This window comes from Arachis duranensis, chromosome 9 (genome assembly GCF_000817695.3).
Source record: "Arachis duranensis cultivar V14167 chromosome 9, aradu.V14167.gnm2.J7QH, whole genome shotgun sequence".
Lineage (NCBI taxonomy): Eukaryota > Viridiplantae > Streptophyta > Magnoliopsida > Fabales > Fabaceae > Arachis > Arachis duranensis.
Window position 1 is genome coordinate 22,954,779 of NC_029780.3, and position 25,885 is coordinate 22,980,663.

General features: G+C 33.2%; 1 protein-coding gene across 1 annotated transcript; it reads right to left on the reverse strand.

The window, feature by feature from the left end:
* Window positions 1-9,043: 9,043 nt before the first annotated feature.
* LOC107465146 (Golgi apparatus membrane protein-like protein ECHIDNA) lies at window positions 9,044-11,817 on the reverse strand. Its single transcript, XM_016084140.3, has 6 exons — window positions 11,663-11,817; window positions 11,247-11,303; window positions 10,940-11,143; window positions 10,778-10,837; window positions 10,270-10,396; window positions 9,044-9,353 (listed from the first exon to the last, which is right to left on the reverse strand). The coding sequence occupies exons 1-6, from the start codon at window positions 11,675-11,677 to the stop codon at window positions 9,265-9,267; spliced, it is 552 nt and encodes a 183-aa protein (XP_015939626.1). The 5' UTR covers window positions 11,678-11,817; the 3' UTR covers window positions 9,044-9,264.
* Window positions 11,818-25,885: the final 14,068 nt, after the last annotated feature.

Sequence of the window (25,885 nt, forward strand, 5' to 3'; positions counted from 1 at the left end):
CGTGATAGGGTGCGTTGAACATTTCCACTTAGAGGATGGGAGGTAGCCACTGACAACGGTGAAACCCTTGCTTAAGCTTGCCATGGAAAGGAGTAAGAAGGATTGGATGAAGACAGTAGGAAAGCAGAGAGACGGAAGGGAAGGCATCTTCATACGCTTATCTGAAATTCCTACCAATGAATTACATAAGTATCTCTATCTTTATCTTTATGCTTTATTCGTATATCACCATACCCATTTGAGTTTGCCTGACTGAGATTTACAAGGTGACCATAGCTTGCTTCATACCAACAATCTCTGTGGGATCGACCCTTACTCGCGTAAGGTTTATTACTTGGACGACCCAGTACACTTGCTGGTTAGTTGTGCGAAGTTGTGTTTATGCCATGGTATTGAACACCAAGTTTTTGGTTTCATCACCGGGGATTATTTGAGTTGTGAAAAGTATTGATCACAATTTCGTGCACCATAAACCAAGATCACAGCAAACATCGAGTGTAAATTGCAGAAGAACAGGAAGATCTAAACTGCAATGAAAGTAAATTTGGAAGCAAAGGGTGTAGAAAGCAATGAGAACAGAAGATTAAACTCAAGCTCAATGGGAATTGAATTGTGAAATTTGCAGAAAGGAAAACTTGCAGAAGAAGGAAAATGAAGCAGAGAAGAAAAGAAAACTCAAATGTGACTTTTAATTCTCAAATTCAACAAGGAAAATTAAAAGAGAGAGAGCTATTCTATCCTACTCCTATTGCTCCCTAGTGGAGCCAGTCCCTCCTATGAAAATGAGAATGATGCCTTTATATAGGCTTTTTACAAAATAAAATGAAATTGAAATAAAAAACAAATTAAATGAAAATCCTAATTCTAGCTTGTTCTTGTGCCTTTTAGTGATGATAATGGGCTTAGCTTGCTTTGGATTTGAGGAGAAATGGGTTTGGTTGGCCTTGATTCAATTTGGTGAGGAATTGAATTTAAATGGAATTTTGGTTGAATTTTGGCCCATGAGTGTTTACGCCTAGTAGAGTGCTCTGCTCTTGTGGGGAGCGGAGCATTGAGGCTTGTCTTTGGCCTCTTTGTTGCGTGCCAAGTTGGGTGCCTCAAGATAGCGCTCTGCTCTTGTGGGGAGCGGAGCATTGCTGCTTGTGGTGTGTCTTGTGCGCGCACCAAGTCCTCCTGGCCGTGTCAAACTTGTGCAAGGAATGAAGAGAGTAGCGCTCTACTCTCCTTGGAAGCGTAGCACTCCTTTTGCTTGGGTGAGGTTCCAGGTTCAAGCCTTGGTGAAAGCATTTGGGGAGAGATTTTCCTTGAATTTTCATGAAGAGAGCACGACAATGCTCTCTCCAAAAGCGGAGCATTATGCTTTGGAGTGAGGCTCCAGCTTCGAACCTTGGTGGAAGCATTGGTTGATTTTTTTGCTTGTTTTTGGTCCTTAAAGAGGCCTTCCACTTGTGCCTCAATTTCATGCCAAATATGAATTGCCATACATCGTTGGAAATCTCTGAATGTTAGCTTTCCAATGCAACTGAAAGCACATCAATCGGACATCTGTAGCTCAAGTTATAGCCCTTTGAAGGAGGCATGGTCATGTTATGAGCGCCCCAAATTTAACTTAGTGAAAATTTGCTTCCAATCTCACTTTGCATCACGATAATGCTCTGCTCTTGGCAAGAGCGCAGCATTGTGTGCTAATTGCCTATTCTCCTTTAATTTGGTCATGGGCCACGCTTTTAAAAGCGTGGCCCAAGGCTCCAAAGTGTGTCGCAACTTCAAAGTGTGCCCCAAAGCTCTTTTTTTCTCCTTTTTAGCTTATTTTGTGCTTCTTTGCTTCTTTTTCTTCTTATTTCCTACAAGATTTATAAAATTAAAAGATCAAGGAAATATTCCAATTAAGCACAAAATAATGCAATATTTAAGCACTAATAATCAATTTCTTGTATGAAAAAGCATAGAAAAACATGACATGGTGACATGTCATCACCCATCCAAAAAGCCTCTAATCAGCACCCACGCTAACCTAATCGTCTAGGCATCTCTAGCCCCTCCTATACTCTAACAAAAGTAAGGTTAACTCTTTAAAGCTACTCAAGTCGTGCTTAACCAGATGCCATCAAAAGTGTGGTGTCGTCTTGGTCTGACTCCAAGATCACACATCACCATTAGGCAGGTTGCAGGTGGCCTGCCCGCTGGCTATACATCTCCCTCAAACCATTTAGGGTCTTCTTCTAGATCTTCCTCCTCCTCCTCCTCACTAGCAAAGTTGCTAATGTCTCTTTTTGCATGGATAAGTATGTTAGCATAGACTGGCACGAGGGTCTCACCTAGTAGTCCATATTGGGTGACTAAATGATCCACGGAAAAAAGCGGAGGTTGTGGCTCTAGAGGTGCAGGTGCCTCAGGTGGAGGCTCAGAGACATGCACACCATTTGGGTCGAGCTCAGGTGAAGCCTCATGCACTGGATGAGTAGGAAATGCATGTGTAGGTCCATCAGGATTCAACCATGATGAAGGAAAGTCGTACGACATATCTAGATCAAAATCTGGACTATCTTTGGGGTGCAGAAACAGTCTGTTATGTAGTATATAAAACCTAACACGAGGTATCTAATAGATAAAATAACTTCCAAAAATAGGATTCTCATAAACAAATAGCCTATACATCTCATAAATCATGACTCCCGTCTCCATTTGTGAGGGAAAAGAGGACAAGAGGTGAGGACTTTGGAATTCTCAGCAAGGATTTTACACAACAGTATTCTTTTTACCTTATTTGAGATTAACAATTTATTTCTTCTCAATTCTAATAAAACGCATTTAAAATCATCCATTTCAAGCATATTATAGAATATCATAAAATCTCATACAAACAAAAACAAACATAAACACACACATAGTAGTATCATCAAAGAAGTTATGCAAGAAACAAATATGATACATGTCTATTTCAATACAAGTCATGAGCTCACGTGTCACTTGATTGCCCGTAACCCGACAACCTTTTCAAGATTGGCGTTACGTACCGTCATCTTAATAGAGAAACCATCCTTCTGGTTTCAAGTGGGAGATACGTATCACTATCACCACTGAAGGTCTCACATGGGTGTTACATATCGCCGTTCCAACTGAGCCTCATCCTTTGGGTCTCAAATGGGTGTTACATATCGCCGTTCCCACTGAGCCTCATGCACAATATCTCAAGTGAGCATTACATTTTGCCTTCCTCACGAGATTGTGCTCAAAATCAAATGCTTTAATTCAATTTATTTTATTTTTCTCAATACTTTATCTCAATATCTATTCCTTAAATTGTAGACCTTATTCCCTTAAACTTTAAACTTTAATTCCTTAAACCCTAAATCCTTAAACTTCAAACCATAATTTCTTAAACCTTAAACTTTAATTCTTTAAACCATAAACCTTAAAATTTAGACTCTAAACCTTAAACTTTAAAGCTTAGACCTTAATTTTGTAAACCTTAATTTCTTCAACTTAAACTTTTATTCCTTAACACTTTCTTTAAATGTTTTCCTTAACTCTTAATCATTCATTTTTCTGGATTTAACCTTTAATTTCACCTCATGAACAATATTAAAATAAACTTAAATCAACCTCTTTCAAAGACATTTAAGACTCGACTAAAACATTCTTGAGAAATATCAACTTTTTAGGCTTATATGCAACAAATAATCAACCTCAAACAAGCACTTAAATATAAGTTTCCAATCATCAAACATCAAATTCATAAATTATATATCTAAAATACAATTCACACAAGTTAATTTAATTAAACCCTTACCTTTTCTTAGGTTCGCAATCGGTTTTCTTCTTGGAACTTCTAACACCAATTTCTTACCTAGTTTTCAATCAAAATAATAAAAAAAAATCAAATTTTCTCTGTACATTACTTCAAGGCCGAAACTATTAAGAAGGAAAATAGGGTAAAGTATATTTTTTGTCCCTGAAGTTTGGTAAAAGTTTCAAAAATACCCCTAATTTTTATTTTGTTTCAATTTTGTCCCAGAAATTTTCTATTTGCATTAAATATACTCTCGACGGCTAAATTTTCAAAAATTTTAAGACCAATCTAAGAATAATGCATGAAAATTATACTTGATTTGCTTGTGTTGAGGGTTGTTCTTATGAAATTGTTGTTGAATTGGTCTTAAATATTTTAAAAAATTAGCCGTCAGGGGTATATTTGATGCAAATAGAAAACTTTTGGGACAAAATTGAAACAAAATAAAACTTAGGGGTATTTTTGAAATTTTTGTCAAACTTCAAGGACAAAAAATATACTTTACCCAAAAAATAATAATAATCCTACGTCAAATTTCTTCAAAGAAATTGGTATGAGATTAAAGAGAAAAATGAGAACACTTTAATAAGTTTGGAATTTTGATGGGAGTTTTCATTACAAAGAAATTGAACTTAGAGCTTTGGAAGAGGAGGTGGTTTAATAACAACAGAGCCATGGCACTTAATTGGAGTTATAAGAATGGTTTTATTATTAAAATATCATTTGATAGATAATTATTAAAATCAGATATATTAGATGACCCGTATTTATTTTATTAGAATAAATATATGAGTTACTAATATATTTAATACTAACAATATAATTATCTTAGTCATGAAGGATTTATTAGATTCTTTTAGTATAGCTAAGTTCATCAGAGAGTGCCAGTCTTAATCCATATCGGTAGATTTTAGACTCAATTAATATATTAATAAACTTAACTCAGCTTGTACTAAATTAGGTAAAATAATAACATAATAATAATATATTATTATTATTATTATTATTATTATTATTTGAGATGCCTGTTCTACTGTACTTTCAGTAAAAAGTTGCTTCGTCACAAAATCGGGTTGTTACAAGTCACGACGTCGCAACGCTATGGGTTGTAGTAGCACGTGTGTTTTTTGAGCGTTAACTAGGTTTTTTGAAAGTTAGTCTAGGATAACCACTTGATTGCATATAGAATTGGTTACCTATATTTTTTCTTTCCATATTTCACATAAAGCGCTACACCTATCACGAGTTATATGTATTTAGATTTCAAATTTTAAAACGTAAAGCATGACGGGATATATATATTGTAAAGGATAACAAAGGTGTTATGTTATACATTGATGGAAAGTTTGAGAGGTTTCCTAAGATGGATATTGACTTCATTTGCTTCTTTGATCTTCAAACTCTGTTCAAAGGACTAGAATACAGTGATTACAAGATAATGTATTGGTTTGATCTTGCTCCTTCATACTTTGAGTCTGGATTACACCCAATCAATGGAGACAAGGAGATAATGAAATGCGAGAGAATAAACAGAAGAACAAGAAAATTGATGTGTTTCACTTGTACTTTGATCATCCAATAATGGACACTCCATTGGATGATTTATATTTTCTATTTGATACGGCTGAAGTTGATGATGAGTCCAGGCCTCCAACAATGATGAGTATGTGAGCAAGGAGGACGAGCTGTATAGACCACCTCTACCAAAAATGGAGGACAAAAGTGAAGAGGATTGTGTGATTGTAAAAAAGAAGACAAAAATGAAAACAAAGGAAGTTAGTCTCCCCCGTTGTTCGACAAGCTATATATATGCCTCAATGCATGTAAAAAGGGCTTCAAGGTTGGATGTAGAAAGTTGATCGATCTTGATGGTCGTTTCTTGAAGGGGTGTTTTAGATGCCAACTACTATTTTAAAAATAATTAGGGACTAAACTGTCTTTTTTTAAAACCTGATAGGGACTTATACTAGATAATCATTTTTTCAAGTTGGTGCTTCTGGAATTGTTCAATCTCAAGGGCCTTTAACCTTGCCAGGACCATCAGCAACAAGCATGGCTAGTCAAGTTGAACAAAATTTTTACAATTGTTGCTAAAGGACACTAAATTATCTGAGAACTTAACCATTATATCATTCGTTCGTTGTTTGGCGATCTGCAAAACATTGAAATAGTGCCACAAACCATTTGGATTGGACAAAATGCTCAAGTCCAAGAGCAAAGCAGCCTATTGTGAAGCCACCTAACATAGTAAATCCACCAGTTCAGTCAAGCACCCCACCATCAATTCTACGGTATCAAACCCTTCAAGGCATCTCGCCAAAAGCACTGTCTGCAACAAGTAAGAAAACTCGCTCATAGATGTTCTAGTTCATACCCAATCCTAGATTCAAGGTTCCGAAGAAGAAATGATGATACACATATTGAGACCTACTCGTAAGTGTTGTTTTGTTAATTTCAAACTATAATCGTGTTGTCTGAAATAACTTTTAAGTAGTCTTTTGGTTATATTGGGATAATCTTAATCCTTTTTTTAGGTTCATGCAGATGCTAGTGCATGCATGTATCTTCATCACATTTTGATGGAATTAGCATTGCCAAAATAGGCTTCTTGAGACAATTAAACTTATTAGCACATGCATGTATCTTTCCACTTACTCATAATAGGCTTTTTTACGTTATGGTGAGGTGCGGTTAGATCATTGCAGTGAATAAGAAGATAAACTGCTTAGAGCACTTGACCATGGTCAGGTCAGTAGAACAGAATCTTTGCAGCTACAAGAATGGATTTCATTTCGACTATTAACTCTCACGGGAGTTAGCAGCGAATCGGAATAAAACAAGGCATTTAGCTCTAACCACCGTGTATCACGTAACTTGGACTCTAGATGATAGACTCCAAGTTGAGAAAGGTTGAGTATACCTTAATCTATCCTGGTTGTTGTTTGGTTTTTCATATTTTACTTAGATATCTCAATTCATATTAATTTACTCATCATTGATTATTGAAGTAGGATAAATCCATCCTATAAATAGATTTATCATAAACAAACCATTACTTTTCCACTCATTAGGAATTTAAAAAAAAATACACAAGCTTGTCAATATATGTCCAAGTCTAATCTACTAACATTTTCTAGAATGCTTGATTAAAAAAAGTCAACCTATCATCCTTAAACCTATCACAAATACAAGCACATTACACATTTTACTTTTTCAATTAATTTTTGTCCCAGAATTATGAGGTTTTTTCTAGTGCCCTCACCCTATTTTCAAGCTCCAACAATCTCTTCAACCTAGCCATCATCACCACTTCTACCATGAAAATCAACAACCTTTTCCACACTAACTTTCTTGTAATTAATGTCAAAAACTAATTCAAACCATACAAAGAAGTTGCAGTGAATTTGTTTTTGTTGCTCAACAAAAGTTCATCCTTTTGCTCAGAACCAGTACACAAACAAATGCATCAACAATGATTTTTCGAAGAACATTCTTATTGAAATCTAACCTTGTACTTTGGGCAACCAAAGAACAATCTCTCTGAATTATCAGGAATCTTTGACTTCGATACGATTACATATAATCCACAATGTACTTTGGGAATTTCGCATGTATCCTTGCCTAGGTTATCACCTCCGTTTTGGGTCGCTCTTCGTTGACGGCCACTTGATGCCGAAGTGCTTCCCTTGACATTATAGCTGTGATGTATTTTGCAAATGAATAATCTACTTAGGGTTTCAAATTCAAGGAGGACTTAATGATACACCTGAGCAGTGGACATTAACTTCTGACGGATGAAGACTGCAACGGGTAACGACATCTAACGTTGGAGATCAATTTGTGTATTTTTAATCCTTAGAAACTAAAATGTTCAGTCCAAAATTCTTCGTCGACATATTTGGGGTATTACTTTGTTGGGTTTATCTATCTTGTGCCTTTTTTTAACAACACTATCTTGTGCCTTAAGAGTAGGGGTGTTTGCTGTGCGGTTTGAATAAGTTTTTTAGTAAAAAATTCATCCGATCTGAACACTAATTTTACTTGCGGTGCAATTTGAATTGAATGATTTAAAAAAATTCGATCCAATTTCAAGCGGTTTGAATTGGATTAGATTTGCGGTTTTGTAAATTAAAAAAATTAAATACATATAACAAGTTTCAACATCAAATTTTAAATAATCAACAATGACACAACAAGTCTCAACAATATCTTAAAAAGCCAACGATAACATAATAGAAATAAAATTATAGGTTAGTTAAAATAAATAAATAAATAACATTTTGAAGATAAAATATTTATTAAATAATACATGAATAATATAAAAATATATAACAAATTGAACATGTTATTAATATAATTGTAAATATAATAATAAAATAATATTATAACACATTGTGCGATTTAAATTGGATTAAATCGATTATGAAAAATAGATCCAAAATCCAATCCAATCCAATTATTTGCAAAAATAAAATCCAATCAGATTCGAATTAGTACGGTTTTAATCGATTTTCGATTTAAATTGGTGAACGGTTTAATTTGGATCAATTTAAATTTGAACACCCCAACTTAAGAGCATTTAAGATTACAAATTGAAAATTTTTTTATTAAACATATAAAAAATTTAAAATTTTAATACATTTATTTTGTATTTATTAAATAAAAAAAATTAAAACCTTCTATTAATGGTAAGCTTATAGCTAAACCCTACTTCGTTTATTAAAATATAGATATGACATGACAGAGACTCACAGCAGCCCATTATCAATTGTTACAAAATCTTCTTCCACATTATTGATCTGTTTTAGAACATAATATTCTCATCATCACCTGATAGTTTTTGGAGATTTATTTTAAATATGAATAAGCCATAAATTATTCTTGTTTTTCTGAGCATAGCCAAATGAAAAGCATAAAAATTACTAAATATCAGTTCATATTTATTTTGGTCATCACATTCAATCCTATGTGTCGGTGTGTGTATGTATATATATATATATGGTCGGTGGTGGATGCGAGGAAGGGCGAGCATGGGGCTTTGGCCCTCCCAGGGTTTTCTTATTTTCTTTCCAAATCAAGATAAAATTGTATTTAACTTCGGCCTTGGTAAAATTGCATAGCCAAACTACAAGGTTAGAAGTTCCTAATCTTAGTTCTGCTATTTACTTTGGTCATCGCATTTAATTCAATGTAACCAGTGAGAGGTCTACTGTTCCACAAAATGAATAAATGATGAAGAAAGAAAAGATCTACAACTATAAGTACTCTTTTACACTGTAATTTGATAATCATTATCCAATTCATATAAAAGGTACAAAATTTTGCATTTCCTGTATCAGTTACTAAGCAAGTTCCATAGTCACTCAGAATAAAATCCGATGCTGGCCGAAATAATAACAATGCACATACCTCCAACGCATCTCAATACTTCAAATATTGCAGGGATCAGTTTGCATTTCCATCTTTGATCATCAAACAACACTGAATGCTGACGATAATGTAGATGAGAACCGAGAGGCAAGTGTCTGAGAAGCAAATTGTTGAAACTGCTTCTTGGCATCTGAAAGAAAACCAAGTTGTTTAGTCATAACAAGTTTTACTGTTAAATAGCACCAAAAGCACCAGTATATCCCCTTCAGGCTTTCCAAGTTTTCGTATTTAAAAAGAAAATAGATAGAAGTGTGTTTTCTTATTTTCTTATCCGCAAAGAGAGGATGGTAAAAATGGTTCAATGAAAACTTAGAGATAGCATGTTCGTAGATGAAATGGAACACAAACATGCATGTTTGACATGTATTCATATCATTTGAACAAAGACAATTATTCATATAAAGCAGGAGAAATTAGACCAGATGAATTGCAGAAATAACTGACACAGCATCACACACACTGTCACACAAGGCCCAATGGTCAACTCGCACAAAAAGTATGGGTACCAGTACAAGTTCTTCCACTTTATCAAACCTTTTACATTATGAGACTAAAATAATGTTGCTTGTCACTCCACCATTTCCAGTAATCTACCATTATGGTTATAATTATAACAACAGTAATAATAATATCATATAATTTGCAACAAATATGGACTGCAGGCATAGCAATGTCCCAACCATAAGAAATTATGACTCAGTTAAGAAACACATAAACAATGAACTCAAAACATGCATTAATTAGAAACTTAATATGTCAACAACTTCACTAGAAACAAGCAGAAACAACAAGTTTGAAGAGATTGTTTTTGCAAAATTAAGCTGTTACCAAACATGCACAGAGCCCCCCCAACCTAAATCTTTACTTTTCACTGTATTAGCATACACAAAAGGATGGAAAGCAGAATGTCAATAAGTGAAGAACTGAAGATACTAAATACCAGATCTAAACATTTGGAGTTACAAGCCAAGAATTATATAAAGATTCTGTTGGTCAACAAGTGCAATAAGCTGAAAGAAATTGAAGAACATCAATAATAAACTCACCTTTTTTGCATTTGGTAAAACCAACAATATTTGCAATGCTCAAAGTCACACAAACTCCTATGACAAGGAGATAATCAGCTTGAAGCCTTATGAGTGAGAAGATTCCCAACACAATCCATGCAACTGCCTATAGAGCAATACAGATAAATGGTTACACAGATTACCAGATAGGAAGATAGTAGACACCTAAATTACAAACAATATTGGAAACCATGTTAATTCACAATTATTTATTAGATACCTAAGCTTCAATCAGTGGGAAGAACCATGCTAGCTTTTTTTTTTGTTATTAATAGATGTGAGAACCATGTTAATTCTCCATCCGGATCTAGAACTTGAGACAATTGGCCAATCTATAAGGAAATTAGCATATTATGTACTCCTACCTCTCGATATTGTACATATTGCTCCCCTTACTGAGTAATCACATAAACTACATCTAACACTGTAAGGGCATAGGAAAAACCAGAATGGCAATGCAAACAGTAACTAATCTATATTTTCTTACTGTAAGGTAAAGGGTCCACCAGAAAAGCCACGAATCTTTCTTGTTCATCCGAGCCAATGACTGTTGGGAAACAAAACAAGTACAGTTAAGACTCAGTTATCTAGTATAAAGCATTTGAATCAAGAATACAAGATTACAGCCATCAAAACAAGGAATACGTACCTCTTGGTCAAGACATTCAAATTTCCAAACACTCTCACCCAGATCATTTATTTCATTCCACCATCTCAAACCAACCAAAATCCGCCCACTCACATTTTTTACTACCCAGAAATCAAGGGCAGCAAGAAGGACAGTCACCACAAAAATGATGACAAAGTTATCAATAAAGAGGGCCGAGAGTATGTAAAATGCCAAGGCTGCAGCCTGCCGAATTTTTTTTGTTTTGTTAAATATGTTGTTGACTATTAAGAAATAAATATGGCTCATAGGAAGATATGCAAAGAGATCATAATCAGATACACCAAACCTTGAAGAGAACATGAAAGAAGCATGTCTTCGGATTGGCGTAGTTTTCAGTTACAGGCTGCACATGCAATAGAACTTAATTAATTATTAATTACTCAAATCAAGGAAATAATTTCAGCTTCATTCAGAAAGGGGACAATAACCCTCGCATTGAGTCATCAAATCAAATCAAAGCAAGTCACCAAACAAAATCAAATCAAAGCAAAATAAACCATTCAGCGTTTACATCTACGCTGCTCGATTCCAAATTTCCTGATTAACGAAAAATTGGAACCTCCTTAGCTTGTATCATTAGAAAGAGCGCATCAATGAACGAAAATTGAGAGACGCTACATAGAGCTAACGGTGGTGAAAGCCAGATCTAGGAATAAGGGTGAATCACATCGTGTTAAGGAGCTGGTTCACTCAGTGACTCACCTGGTTGGGATCCATGAGAGAAAACGGAGCATAAGAGATCTCAAAACCCCGCAGAGATTTTTCAGTCCAAGCAAGTCTCCTCACGCGCTCACTCCGATCCAAAATAATGAAATTGCGTTAACTTCCCTCTATTTGTTATTGTTATACTTATACCGCATTACCGCATGAACCTCTTTTTATTTCTCCTGTACATGTTAATAATCAAATTAGTCACCTGGCTCATCTTTTAAGTTTGTTTTTAAAGATTTTATCAATTAAATTAAAGGTAAATAATTAAATTTATTTTTAAAAAATTATTTATTTTTTAAATTAGTTTTTTAAAAAAAATTTGTTTATCAATAATTTTAAATTAATCATGTTAGTCTTTTTATTATTTTTTTTTGACAACACTAAACTTTGTTAATATGGCAAGTTGAGTAATATTACAATACATACATAAGAATCTTAATTAACTACTAATACAATATTATTAACTGTTTACTTTTTTGCATTCCTTAATTAATGTTTATGCTATTTGAATCCAAATCATTCAATTTAACTTGTCTAACTAGCCTAATTACTCAATTATTATTGCTTGATCCATTAATTCTTGTGGGATCGACACTTACTCATCTGAATTATTACTTAATATGATCCGATATTTCGAAAATCCGCACCAACTTTTTATTAAATGACCATTTCACCTTTCATTGTCTAATTACTATTTTGTCCTTAGACTTTTATATAATTATCATTATACCTCTGACCTTTTTCAAAAGTACTATTATACCCCTATTTTTTTAAAATTATTATTATATTCCTAAACTTTTTAAAATTACCATTTTTCTCTAAATATTTATGAAATTGTAATTTTATCTCTAAACTTTTAAAAAATAGTATTTCATAAGACTATCTTACTCCTAATAATTTATTAAATGACTGTTTTATTCTTTATGTCTCTTAGTTACGCTTTTATTCTTAAACTTTTATTAAATGACCGAATTACATTCATATCTCTTTTTAATTACATTTTTACTCCAAACCTTTTACATAAAGATCTTTTCACCCTTAAAAACTTCTTTGTTCAAATTTTGTTTTTTTATTCTTGGCCAATTTTAACCATTAATGCTTTCTACTTGATCATTTTGAATCTTTCTTTCTAAAGTACTCTCTTTAATAAACCAGTTAATTTTTTCTTTTAATTTTTTTTCTTTCTTTCTCACTTTAAATCTTCGAGTACTTTTTTTAAAATTTTCTTTGTGTATCTCTTCAAGACTTTTCTTTCTTATACTTCAATCTTTTATTTTTACCTTTTGAAAAGTTCTTAAACAAACTTAAATATAGTGTTTTTCATCGAAACAAACTTCGGCTATAAGTGTTTTCAATACCTTACTCATTTGCAAACATTCTAATGGCATTTAAACCTCATCAATTATTCGTTAAAGCACTCAGTTTCATCATTCAATAATCAAAATCATCAATCAAACATCAAGGCACATATAGGTAGGGGTGGCAAACGAGCCTAAATCTACCGGGCCGGCCCGCGTACTCGCCAAAAAAGGTGGGTCAGAGTGGAAAATTGAGACCACCAAATAGTAAAATTTCGCCTAACCCGCACTGCGGCCTTTGACATCACGGGACGGGCTTTTCCGCCGGACTTAGTATTTTTTTTGACAAGGGTATTTTTGTAATTTTTTGTCAAAATCCAACTTCCTCCAACCCAACATACAACAGAATGAAGATGAAAATTGAGTGTTATGGATTATGTTTATTTTACTTTGGAAACAATATTTATAATTACAAAGACTTTAATGTTAGTGAATGTAAAAATTATAAATTTATTAAAATAATTGTGAAATTTTATATATTATTTAATAGTTAATAGTAAAAAAAGAGGAGATTTGGCGGACTTATCCCACCAGCCTACAGTTAGGCGGGGCGAGACGGGCTAGCCAGCCAAAAGGCAGGATTTTGGCGGAGCGGGGCGGGGCGGGCTTCCCTGCTTGCCACCCCTACATATAGGTAGCGTTTATTTTTGTAGACAAGACAGAACATGACACTGAGATAGAAACAATAGAACGGAAACACTAAATATGTTTTGTGTATTGTGTTTGGATACAATATACAAGATACTAATGTAATGTTCAGTATTATATTTGGATAGACATGAACAAAACTAAAATATTATGCAAAATGACCAAAATAGACATATCTCCCTGTCTCTCTCTCCTTGCCCTAACCCTTCCCTAAACACCAACTCAGTCTTTCTTCTTCGTCAATTTCTAAAATCTAAAAATCTGAAATTTCTAATTTGACTATTAATACTATTTGTTAAGGATATAGTCAAGTGAGGAATTCAATGGTATAACACCCTTTTTCCCTATACCGTTATTCTTAGGTGACGGTCATACTTGCAGATTTCATGCTGGTTTATCTTTCTACATCTACCATGTCTCTTAGACGGAAGCTTGCAATCAATGCAGGCCCCATTGCTAAGTTCTTCCACAACTGCACGATAATGCATTCCAGGTCTCTATATAATCTTGTAGATTATTAATTGAGGTTGATTACTTTTGCAATTATTATTGTTATTTTAGTTTTCCTACTAAATATTTTTATTGTTCTTAATTTCTTTTCCAGGTTGCTCTCTCTGGGACATCATATTCTTTGTTACAGAGGTTTGGTGCAATAACGGTATGTATAATCTCATAACTTTTGTCTTATTACATGTTATCATTCTAATTCAATTTCTTCCTTCTTGTTACCTTCTCTTAGTATATATTTTTTTACTTTATGCAACTAATTGTTATACAAACGGTTACACTATACAGCGTAATGGGGCTAAGCTTTTTGCTGTTGGAACTGCATCATCACTGGTTTGTTCTCATCTTCCTCTGTGATTTTTCTCATCCTCTTACATTTTATGCTTTCTTTTAATAAGTTTTGAATCTACTTTTCCCTTCACTTTAATATATGTTTCTCTTAAGTGAGATTAATGATCCTTTTGACACCTGATAATTATGGTTGTTATTTAATTAACTTTTTTCATTTTTTTTGTTTCGGGGGTATGGTTTAGTTAGCTCTATGCTTCTGTATTTATGGTTAAATTTGTCTATGATGTAGTTCTAATCTAAATTGTGGTTGTTTGCTTGTGCTTCTTCCGTTGTTGAACTTGTTTTTAACTCCATGAATTATAAATAAAATATAATGCGAAATGCTGTCATAAATATTCTTCAAATATGAATATGTAAATCACTGATCAATTTTCTTTAAAGGATCCTTGATAATGTGATATATATCCATAACATTGCGCTCAAACATTTAATCCAACCAAATGTTCTTCCTTACCATTTTAAAGGAAAATGGTATCAATTGAGTCTAGACATTGACACATACTCTGTTCTGTATATATTTAAGTCGGGACAGCTGTGACAAATGCCTTGATTAATGCAAAGAAGGCTGTTGATAAGTCTCCCTTTGAAGAAATAAAAAATGTTCCAATATTATCTACCAGTGCTGCCTATGGTGTCTATATGGCAGTTTCTAGAAACCTCAGATAAATTATGTAATTAGCAATACCTTCCCTCCTCCTCTCCTCCTACGTGTCCCTTTCTGACCCTTCTGATGTCACTGTTATGTTTTTCGTATGCAGGGAACTTTTTTTCCTAATTCATGAACACCTACAGGCATCTGGATTGTCACAAGCTACTTCTATGTTGCTTAAAGAGACTCAATTGACTCCCTTACCATCATTGTGGGGATCCTTTATTTTTTTAGTTCATTATATTCCTATGTTTGTTCATCAGAAATTTGTGCAATTGAGTGAATCATAGTAGATATTAGTATTATCATAATGTTTTTAAAGTGTGCCTGCGATTTGCTGGTAGAATCAATTATAGCAAAATTGATTTAGTTTAGAATTGATTTTGATGTAACATTATTTATGATACAAAGAAAAAAGTTTTCTTTTCTCTAGAGGTGGATCTGAAAAAAAAGACTAGAATTGTTTTTGATATGGACTTGAATTTCGACTAAACAAAATGTAGAACATTCAAAATCAATTATTAATTGAATGTTCTCTGGAGGAGGATGAATTAAACAAGAAACACAATTTATTTTTTATTTTTTCTTTCATTATTCCTATCAAAATTGTATAATTATATTTTTTATTATTTAATTTTAAATGCATATTAGTAAATGCTACATTAGTGGTTTCTTTAATTAGTGGAAAAGACGGAGACATCATTTTGTGATGAGGTGCATATAAATCAAGTAATCATAAACTTGCATTCCACCTTAAGAAGGATGGTACATATACATTTGAAATTGAACCACAATTAAGATATCTTTCTCTAACTAACTAATTGACATGCATGCATACATGCTAAACTTATGAGAATGAGATCAATATTTTGTCACAGATTCTTGGCAGAAGCATGCCCTTTGTTTTTGGAACCTTCAGGAAACAAATATCCAGGAGTTGGAACAAAAAACAATATATATGCCAAAGAAACCACGAGTCCGATTAAGCTGAGCATCACAGGCAGTGTGTATGTGACAATTATGCTTCCAATCCATAACACTAGAGCACATATAGCTATGCAGAGGCCGCACACCCTTGTTGGAAAAATCTCAGAGCAGAGTAGTAGTTGCCGCATATTAAGGAATCTGTTTTTGACAAGTAGACAACAAACAAAAGCAAATACAAAGATGCTTAAAATGTGTACTTTTTGCAAACTATCTTAAAACATAATTTGAACCTTCCATTTCATGAAGCAAGTATTTAGCCAACTCAGGTGGCCAATTTGAAGGGTTAAATTTTGAGATCTCCAGAGTGTCTTCAAAATGATAATAGAAATACAGAACTAAATAGGTATTAAACTGCCAAAAAAAGCGTATCTTCTTCATGAGATATGTATGAGCTTCATGTTTAAAGCTATACCAGGAAGAATCAACAAAGTTGTGACAACACTGATTAGGAATGATGTAGATTTAGAGTGTAATATAGAACCCAGTGTATCTATTTTTTATTGGTACTTTTGCACTAGCTTAACAAAAGAAACTTCATCATATTGAAAAAAAATATGAAACTAATCTTGCTCTAATTTTCAAAATAAATTCTACATTTAAACATACAAAAGAAATTTCCGCACAATTGAATTGAAATTCAAAACTGATTATAACTTATCTGCAGTAATGTTAAACAAAATTATGCAGTAGTTTTAACTAAAATTATTCATTAACATTAACAAAAGAAACAATTCTACACATATTGAAAACTAACTCTACACAAAAATGCCAACTTGTTATAAGTCTAAGATACCAAATTCTGCGGACAATAATAATTATGTATTAATATGTGCCAAATTGATAAGTCTAAAAAACCAAATGTACTATAAATCTAACCTCCAACAACGTTTCTTGAAAAGAGCTAAACTCTAAGTATGAAATATAGCTCTAACAAATCCAGTTTTTTTTACTATCTCCCAGTGACCAAAAGATTTTTTCTAATTGAGGATTTATGGAGAACTTGACTGCAAGAGAAATAATTTCATTATCGGTGAACCCAAGCTCACTAAGCATATCACCAACCTTTTTTTTCCTCACAAGTCTTTACCATAGCTTGAGCAAAAGCATCCAAACGCTTTTTCTGCTGATCAAACACATACATCAGGGTGTCAGTTAACTCCTTCATCATCTCGGTATCCTTTGCCCCTTTAGATGAGTATGGCTTTTTTCCTTGTTTCTTCTCAAAAGATGAAGCCACAGAATTCGATTGTTGGAGTATGGATTCACTAAAATCATGGTTTGAGTTAAATATATCCATATTTTCTGCATCCACTTCTTCATCTCCATCCTATTGCACTTCTTCTTTAGCATTATTGTCACATACAGCAGCAACACTGTTTGCCTTATCCTTACAAAATATTTTCTCCAAACATGGATAAAAGGGAAAATATTTTCCTGGAGTGTACAATCTTACTCCTTCTTTCTAGAAAACAAATAAAAGATCATCAAAAAGGGATAGAACTAATTATCAAGTAGAATAAAATTAAGTGAATCAAATCAAACATGAAAATTAACCTTCATATATGCAGCTAGAATCTCTTTGTTGTCCACAACCACGCATTGCTTCACATCATCCCATCCAAAATCGATACAGGCTGCCATATCAGCAGCAAATTGATATTTTTCTTTTAGCCTCTTAACCTTGTTCTTCTAATGACTTATTTGAAAGTCACCACATAGAAATCTTTTATTCATTTTCGTAGCAAGCTTCTCAAAAGATCCAGGTTTAGACTAACCCACATCAATTATTCTTCCTCCACTGAAAAGCTCCTCCATAAAACTAACAAAGTCTCGATCTCTTCGTCAATCCAGACATGTTTGTCTATTTGTCTCTACTATATAGATTAACTCAATCAAAATTCAAGTGAGCATCCTAAACATATTATGACATTATTGTAAGCAAATTACCATACTAATTCAAAAAAAAACAGACATACAACAAATAAACTTAGGAATACGATACATTTAAAGCAAGTGGTATATGTAGTCAAAACACAACATCAATAATGATTACAGTTTCACTGTTAGGTCTTACAATAAATATCCAAGACAACAAATGATCAAAATAATTCAAATAAAATACACATACAACAATTCAACCAACTAATTTATATGGCTATACATCCACTCAATGTACATTTTATGTGCTAAGTTGTCTCGCCAAGCAGTTCATTCATTGCTGCCCTCTACACTGTCAATCATCTCATCGTCGCCATCTTCATTACCACCATGCTCCTCTCCAATATGTACATGGTCATATTAAGCCGAATAAAGTTTTGCAGTAGATAACAAGCAATTATTATTCTATTTTGTGTCTTAATTTTGTAGAAATAAGGACTACTCAAAATTTTTCATCTCTTCTTAAGTAAACCAAAACAACGCTCAATAATGTTCCTAGCTGAAGAGTGCTTCTTGTTAAAATATTCTCAAAAGTTTCTAGGTGCATTTCTTCCATAGGCCCATTCTTATACATGATATCGAGTTTGTTTATATGGTGCTAGAAATTCCTTGCAATTAGTATAACCAGCATCCACTAAATAATAATTCCCTATAAATTAAAAAAGATACGTTATGGGGATTAAAAAATTTGTATGAACTAACATTTTAAACTATTTTTGTTACTTAAAAATTAACTATTACATACCAATTGGTATCTTGAGGTTATTATTACGTGAAATAGCATCTCTAAGGACTCTTAAATCCAATGCGGATCCTTCCCATCCACTAAGTACGTACACAAGATTCATATCTCGATTGCATACGCCTAGGACGTTGGTTAATATTTTACCCTTTCTTGTTCGGTATCTTGATTTATCTTCTTCAGGAATAGTCACATCTATATATATTCCACCTAATGCTCCTAGACAACCCTAAACCCAAGAAATTTAAGTGTCAACACTAACTCTACAAAATTATACATAAGACAAAACCACTACCGCAGTTATTCACTAGATTTACCTTGAACTATTTCCATCGGGGATCTATGCAGACATCTGGAACAGGAACAGCCTTTGCAAACAATAAGCTTTGAACACGTATAACCAGGTAGAACACTTTATTGAAATACCTACTTATTGTTTCTCCTGACCTATAAAATCTAACTTGAAGTGTGCGATTCTTTTTATGATGAGCTAATATTATCAAAAATGTAATCACTTGCTCAGGTATACTTATACGACATTCATAGCTTAATCCACCCTAAACTTTAAGTAACTCACATAATCTTCCTAATGCATCTACACTCATCCTTAATTCCCAAATACAATTTTTATTGCCTCCTCCTATTATGTGCTTTAACACATCTCGTCTTAAGAGATTAGTATTAATTTTTCTATTCCTAATCAATAAATGAACTCCTCTCCTATTTCTCAAATAAAAAAATATAAACATCAAAACTAATATCAAAACTGCCTCAACGTCAGATTGAATCATAAAAAAAACAAGAAATCGTCTAAATTGCTTGGAGCGGTCCAATGGTTCCATTATTCTCTAATTAACAAGTCAAAAATATAAATAATAAATTATTATAAAATTACACAAATACTAAAAATAATCACCACCAATAAGAATAACAGCAACATAACCTACTAATTATTTTATTTTTGAATTCAAACAAATAAGAAGAGTTCAGTATAATTTTTTTATTCATTCTTCCATTAAGAACAACATACATACAACTTTGTCCATTCATTCATAGCATCATTGAAAAAATTACCAATTTTGTCACACATACAATTCAAATGAAACACATATAATTTTGTCTATTCATTCATTCATAGCATAATTGAAAAAATCACCAATTTTATCATACAAAATACAATTTTTCTTGTTCATATTTAATTTTTAGATTTTCAATTCACTCAACATTATTTGGTTTCTCTACAGGATCCTCCTTTTCATATTTAGGTTAGGCTATGTAAATGGTTGAATAGGTGGCATGCATAAAAACATGCAATGTTTTCATAAATAGGGAATTTGAAAATGACTTAAATAGATAATACCCAAATGAAAAAAACCAAAGAATTTGAGATTCTTGAAATCGAGAGAGTGTTTTTGAGATTTAGTAGGTACAGAAACCAATTAAATAGCAAGTCTCTTTGATTGAACAAACTACAACAATGAATTTAAGAGAGAGAGAGAGAGAGAAAAAGAGAGAGAGAGAGACCGACCTGAAAATACAAAGTGAAGAGGTTGTGGTTGCTACAAGGTGATTTTAGAGCCAGCTACAGAGACTACAGACTATAGGGAGTAGGAAAAAGATAGAACCTGCCAGAGAAAGATGAAAAGAGAATTGGCAAAGGAAGAAGAAAAAGAAGAAAGGAGACAGAGAACAGGAAGATGAAGAAAGAACCTACCAAAGAAAGAAGAAGTAAAAGATAGGAGACAGAGAACAGGGAGAAGAGAATACCGTGGAGGAGATCGGCATTGTAGAGAAGATGTCAAATTAGAGTTTTTTGATAGGTTTAAAAAAGGGTAATGGTGGAATAATAAAAATATCTATGGGTAAAAAAGAAAGAAAAAATTATTAAAAAATCTGTGTCCACCTTATTAAATTCCATGTCCATCATTGTCCTTCATAAAAAAGTAAACACAAAAATATAAAAAATTATCCCGGAGATAATGTGTTTTATGTCTATGTCTCTGCCAACAAACACTTTTTAAACTTTCGTTGTCCATGTCTCTATTTCCTGTCTCCAAAAACAAACGCTACCTTAAAGTCTTTTAGATTAATCTAACCCTTTCCGTGATTCCAAGCTTTTTAACCACCTCTTAGAAGTTCTTTAGCAACAATTTCTTCCGATGTTTCAATCAAAAATAATTTTTAAACACATAGAAGCCCTTGAGGCTGAATTTAATCATGAGAAAAAAGGAGAGTTTTACTCACTCTTTGAGTTTGAGACTTGTAGCTTACTCCTTAAGATACATAAAACATGATTTGTAAAGAGAATAAAATCAAACATGATTATCTCCTATGATGCACTATGGATGAATCTATTTTAAAGAAAGGGAGAAAATATTTTACCTTTCAAACTTGAGAATGATAGTTCCTTACTTCTTGAGGCTTTTTGATAGAATTTTTTAAGTAAGAACATCAAGAATATGAAGTTTCCTCGATGAACATAAAAGGGTTGAAACTTAGAAGAGTGAAAAGGAGAGTTATACTTCAATTTACCTCTAAGAAATTTATATGAGGATGAAGAGGAAGATTTTAATTGGTTTAAAAATTTGAGCTAAATCTTGGAACTTTTATGAATCGGGCTTGAGTTTGCCTTCCATGGAGATTTTTCTCTTTCCTTTCTCTTGATCAAAAGTTATTTTGGGATAGAGTAAAGTGACAATTAAGTCCCTGAAAATTTGCACTTTGAACAGAATAGACCTTTAAAAACAACACAAATAGATCTTCAAGGATTATAAACGTTGGACACATTAGATCTTTCTGTCAAGTTTTGACACAAAACAGAACGGAATTGACTACGTATACCGTTATTAATAGTGATATGTCTGTTGGTTCCAGGTGGGAATAAAAACGTCGTCATTGACGATCTTGTGACATTGTAGAAAGAAGAAGACAGTGTGTGTTGTCGTGACATTCATCCTGTAAAAAAATTTTTAGTCATTTTTGTGTTTCGAAAGTTGTGGTTTCTTTTTGTGTGGTCCCAATGAAGTAAAGAATTTATAGTTTATGTTTGAAAGTGTGTAAAGCAAGTGGTTATGATTTTATATTGGCAAAAATCTTGTGGTCACTTGCAGCATGTATGGCAATCCGAGTCACAACTACAAGATTTACAAGAGAGTTCCAACAATAAAGAAAGACACCAAAAAAAGGACCAAAGCTCAGCGTGAGTCTGCCCCTCAATAGGAGTGTGCACTGTCTCAGAGTGCACCCAACATTGACAACAAGAGATTACTGTCGATCCTGAGGTTAACCTTTAACTCTTTCAAACGTGAGGATTTAGTTGTCCATGCAATATATTTTATGAGGGTTTAATTGTATCTTTCATAACTTTTATAAGGGTTTAATTGTCCCTTTTATAATTTTTATAAGGGTTTAATTATATAGTAAAAGATGGAATTGTGCATGTTTCATGCAACTGTTATTCTATGTTTTAACCAAATCAAGTTCCAACAATGAATATCCTACAATCCACAAGCACAACTATAGTTAGTGTTGCTGCTATTGCTAACAATGTCAACCCTGTTATTATATCTACTAATTATAGAATATATCAGCCATTGATGTTGGTCTGGCATTGTGTAGGAGCAATCATCGGAGACAATCAAGGAAAGAAAAAGTTCAATCAAGACCTTCATCAAACAAGTCACAAAATCCAGCTCTCTTTAGGAAAAAAGAAGCTATTGTTAGGCCTGCAAAAGTTCCTCACCCACAGCTTGCCTTACAATCACAAATAGCTCAAGGACCAACTGATCATCCCTATACAAAAACAAGAACAACAACAAACTGGACCAACCTAAAGAATGTTGAAATTTTTAGGCCTAGACCTTGGCATTAGAATATTATTGATCTCCTAAGGTTGAATGGATCATGACTTAATTTTTTTGGGTTTAAAAACTTTGATTTGGACATGCTATTTTGATGGATATAATGTTATTTTGGGGATGATATTTCTTTTTAGTAGATATAATATTATTTTGGGGGTGATGTTTTCTTTTGGATTTAGCACAGTAGTGTTGTGCTTTATGTTTTTAGGGTGAATTTAGTCATATTTTGGATTTAGGTGATGCAATTCCATAAGTCTACTGATGTACTTAACTCACTTTGGGTAATGTTTATTATCTATGTTAATTATGTTTCACTTCGGATTACATATTGTGCTTTTATCATTGATGTGGTTGTTTATCAGATTTTGCAAACATTTAAAACAACCAGATAATATCATTCATTGTAAACAAACTACATGCTTACAAAAATGGATCACCCTTCACAGCTAACTTCATTCATGGTAAACAAAGTACATTACATTTACAGTAACAATTCTAATTCACCTAGTACCACTACACAAGACAAACACAACTACTGTAAATATAAACCCAATAAAAAGAAAAAGAAAACATCCCTAAATCGACTAACAACAATTCTAAGAGACTCTTGCTTCTCTAATGCCAAAATTCTTTCCTCCAAATCAATCAATCTCTGCTCCCAATCATGCTTTCTACTTTTTATAACTTCTTTATCCCCAACAGCTTTATCCAGCCATTTAAAGAATTTACAATATGGCAAATTCTCCTGTCAAAAAAGAATTAAAGAAATGAAAACATTTTCTTTTTGTGTTGAACAATTCAAAGCAACTGTAAAAAGGAGATAGCAATTACCCTAATATTTGGACATCCCAGAAACAAGGATTTTTCATTGTTCTAGACTTGTATATTGTTGCATACAATTGGTAGTTATACTTGGGAGCTTCCGATGCTATTCATTCTACGTTGTGCTAGGGTTTTGTTTTGTTTCAAGGTGAATAATTGGAAATTCTGGACAATTAGTGTTTGGGACATGTTAAAATCAAACAACATTCAAGGACCAATTTGTCATCATTATTTAGAGTCGTAATTCCAATATGGCATTTAACGGACACCTCACTTATATTAACCGTCCACATCAGAGGCGCCGTTAGTCTTACTAACAGAAGGATGTAACGTGTCCACGTTTCATTTTTCGGGAGACCTAATTGTTACTTTTTTTTCTTTAGAGTCTAACTTGTCCGAACGAAAATTCTCAGAGACCTAATTATCACTTTACTCTTTGGGATAACTACTAAAGATAGTACTTATCTGATCACATCTCTACTTCATTAGATCAAATAACTCATTTACCAGTATACATGACATTAGTATCATAATATTATAATTATCTCTATTCTAAAATATCTCTAGTATTTAAAATATTATTATTATTATTATTATTATTATTATTATTATTATTATTATTATTATTATTATTATTATTATTATTCTCTATAGATCTAGATCCGACTCGTCAATTGAAATCTAACTGTGTTACTTGATTTTCGTGATTTTTCAACATATAAAATTCAAAAAGTCAGTCACTAAAAATCTAGATTGTTACATCACCCCTAATCCAACACAAACAGTTATGAAACACTCTAGTGACCCCACACTTTTCACAAAAAATTGTTAACGTGGGACGTTTGGTGATAAAGACCATGACAGTGACTTAACGTCAGAGTAACACGGGGGTTAACTTAAGTGTGGCATAGTGCTAGGGAAGGTCTTTATTTATTCGAGGTTGCTTTTTTCTTTTCTCATTTCTTGAAGCTTTGTTAAACGCCAAGAGCATGGTCTTACCTCTATTCATTTTATGAAAATACAGTTGTTGTTAGACCTCTGAAGTATACCCATTGCTACAAGATAAATTATTTTTATTTGTTAAAAAAATAAAAATAAAAACGGCTCATTTTTTTTTGCAAATGGAAAAAAGCATGGTGTAACACCATGAAATAGAGGCTTGGCAAAAATATTCACTGCTATGGGTGTCAGCAAAAAAATGCAGCTTACGTTTTTCATTTTCGAGCATTTCCTTTTTTCTTGTTTGAAATTAAACAAAACGTAACTTGCGTTTTTCAGCCTGCAGCATTTGAATTTTTTTTTATTTTCAGAAAAGTAAGAATGCAGGTTGCGTTTGAAAGAGGGAATTTATTAAATTTTTTTTTTAAAAGTAAAACGCAGGTTGCATTTATCAGACATGAAGAGAAAACTCAAGTTGCGCTTTATTTGGGCCAAAAAATTTTTTCAAATCTACAAAATACAGCTTACGTTTTGTATGCGAAATAATATTTTAATAAAGAGCCTTGCATATAAATTGCTAACGCAGCCAATTCCAACTCGCACCTCACTTCTACTCCCTCACTTGTACTCACATTCCCCTTTCTTTCATGTATCTCATGCTTGTGAGAATTTTTGGTTATTAGAAGGGTAAAAAAAGTGAGAATATGGAGCATATTGTAAATATACGAGTGTATTATAACGGTGAGATTATACAGAATACACACAAAGGAGTGGCTTTTGTTTGTAAATGTCAGTTTTTATTTGCTATTTCATACAGCACGAGTTTTATAGAGTTGCAAAATAGTCTTTGTGTGAATATACAAAGTCACATTTCGAAAAGGGTGAGCAATATTTTGTACAGGAATCCTGTACAAGTATTTGGTGGGCTGATACAGTTTCAAATAATGTCCATCACTGACGAAGCAAGCATGCAGCAAATGTTCTATATTTACGACAAACTCGATTTTACGTGCCGGTGATAGAGCTGTACATTGAGTTCGAACAACATACGGGGCTGGATGCGTTTGATGAGGAGGTCTACGTTGACAAGCTCGGGGATATAGATTGGGAAGAAGCTAACAATGTTAGTGAAGAGGAGTTCGAAGCCAACTATGAAGTCGATGACGAAAACGATGACAGAGATCTGGCAAGCAATTCGGCGGTACAAATTAAGGCGGATGGAATTGTAAGCCAGCACCCGTTTGGTGTTCTATCTTTTATGCGGACTCTAGATCTCAAAGCCATGCATGCCCCGAAATTTCCTGAGTATGCGAACATGGGTATGTTATGATTATTAATTCGAGTTACCTACAGTGTTTATTTTATTTGCCTTGTCTGACTGATGGTGGTGTGCATGTCATAGGTGAAGGCAAC

Coding starts and splice junctions, on each gene's coding strand:
- LOC107465146 (XM_016084140.3), bottom strand. Junction 10,838..10,939: donor TTGAATGTCTTGACCAAGAG/GTACGTATTCCT, acceptor GTTTCCCAACAG/TCATTGGCTCGGATGAACAA. Junction 9,354..10,269: donor TTTTACCAAATGCAAAAAAG/GTGAGTTTATTA, acceptor GTTTTCTTTCAG/ATGCCAAGAAGCAGTTTCAA.